The sequence below is a fragment of the Oryctolagus cuniculus genome, chromosome X (genome assembly GCF_051225735.1).
Source record: "Oryctolagus cuniculus isolate XC-2025 breed Fujian yellow rabbit chromosome X, ASM5122573v1, whole genome shotgun sequence".
NCBI classification, from domain to species: Eukaryota; Metazoa; Chordata; class Mammalia; order Lagomorpha; family Leporidae; genus Oryctolagus; species Oryctolagus cuniculus.
This window is the reverse complement of record NC_142888.1, coordinates 69,042,371-69,044,224: the sequence shown is the minus strand read 5'-3', so window position 1 is coordinate 69,044,224 and position 1,854 is coordinate 69,042,371. Positions and strand designations below refer to the sequence as shown.

The window sequence follows — 1,854 nt, the reverse complement described above, 5'->3', positions numbered from 1 at the left end:
ACTAATACGGTTCTAATAGTGGAAAGCAGAAAGAAAAAGGATTATTCTGATACCCACAGCAAGCAGCTGTGAAAAGAAGAAAAAGAAAAGAAAAAAAAATAGAAGAAAAAACTAACTCCTGGGCCTCAGCGCTCCAGAAGGCAGCCAGTCTTGCAAATATTTTTGCCACAATACTGAGCAAACCCACAACAGAAGAACAGATTTGCTGCCTGGCTACCTTGCAGGGAACAGGCCAGTGTTGGCACTCATTGGCAAAGCTGACCTTAAGGTTATGCGCTAAAACAGCGCAAGTGGTATCTTAGCTCTTCAGCTGCTGCTCACACCACCAGCAGACCTATTTTGTGTTCAATGAAGTCCTCTGGTCACACAAGATAAGCATGTACAACAAGCACAAAGTCCTACCACAGTTGATATCAGTGTTAAGAAGCGTGACTGGCGCTTATATTTGAGGGCTTTCTTCACTGTCTCATTTGACTGTTCAATGTAGTCCTGAGTTTGCAAAATGTTGTATTCAATGCTGTCCACAAACTCCTGCTGCTCTGAGATGAGCATCTCCAGTTGAAGGAAGATGATATGCAACTCACTGATCTGACACTCCAAGTCCAGAAGCTGCTGGTGACGCACCTGGACCAGAGCCAGGCCCTGCTTGGACTTGAAAATATCTAGATCATGACCCACAATTTGAGGAGCCACTGGGCTAGCTACCAGTTTCTCCAGGTCCTCCTCTCGCAACTTCAGGCCTGCTAGTTCAGCCTGCCTCAGCATCTTCTCCTTTAGCCGGACCACGTACTGAGTCTCGCAGGCATAGTGGTGGCTGATGATGCCACGGTAGCGGCCAAGGAGGACAGCGAGCTGGCTCTGGCGGATGCGGTGCTCAGCCCGCCTGTACTTACAGTCTGTGGTCAGCTCCTGCTGGATGGTGTTGAGCTGGGGCTGGATGAGCCGGGCTTGGCTGGTAAAAGAGGCTTTCATGATGCTCAAGTCATTCTTCTCCCTGAACACACTCTCCTCTGTAGTACAGCACAGCACACCTTGCTGCTTCTTGTCTATTGACACAGATAGCCCTTCCAGCTCTGTCAGTGCCAGGGACAACTCAGCCACTTCCTGGAAAAACTTCTCTATAGAGTTGGCCTCACTCTTCTCGAAAGCAGGGTTGTCAAATACCAAGGTGTCATCCAACTCCAAAGGGTCTCTGCCCGGGTGTACTTGGTTCTTCAGTTCCTCCAGTCTGTCCCTCATCTTTACGTGCAGCTTCTGGCCACATCTGTAATGGAAGGACTGGAAGCACGCACATCAGCTTTGTTCAGTGCTGTGGAGAGTCAGGAGCAGCTCAGTTTTGCGTCAGTGGAAGCTATTAAAAAATCTCTCCTTCCCAGGCAAGTAAATATTGACAGAGCCAATAGGCCGCTGCATTGTTGACTCAGTATCGGGTGGTAAGGCACACAGGATGGGCTAGACTGTATACCAGGAATAGGGCCAGGCACTGGCCTGATTTGTAAGACCTAGGGCAATACTACATTTGAGCTCCAGAGTGCAGGGCCAAGTGGCAACAAAGAGCAAGTCCAAAGTCTGGATAAGCCCCTGGAGGCATCATGCATGAGTTCAAAGAAAGTGATGACACAGTAAAGACAATGGTATTGAAAACTCTTCACTGAGAACTGTGATTTTTCTTACTTAAATTGGTAACTAAATCAATTCAGGAGTAGCATAGAACGACCATTTAGCTAGCTTTGGGACTCTGTGAGCTGCAGTTAAAAGAAAACATTATCATTTAATCAAAATGTCAGATGCCTCTGAGATCAGCCATATGCTTCTGCTTTTGTTTTGGTTTTAGCTACATATTTTAATTTAAAG

General features: G+C 47.0%; 1 protein-coding gene across 1 annotated transcript; it reads right to left on the bottom strand.

Annotated features, from left to right (window-relative positions):
• Window positions 1-345: 345 nt before the first annotated feature.
• LOC100344356 (syntaxin-3) lies at window positions 346-1,239 on the bottom strand. Its single transcript, XM_002720236.3, has one exon. It carries the CDS (start codon window positions 1,237-1,239, stop codon window positions 346-348), a length of 894 nt encoding a protein of 297 aa, XP_002720282.3.
• Between the last annotated feature and the right edge of the window lie 615 nt (window positions 1,240-1,854).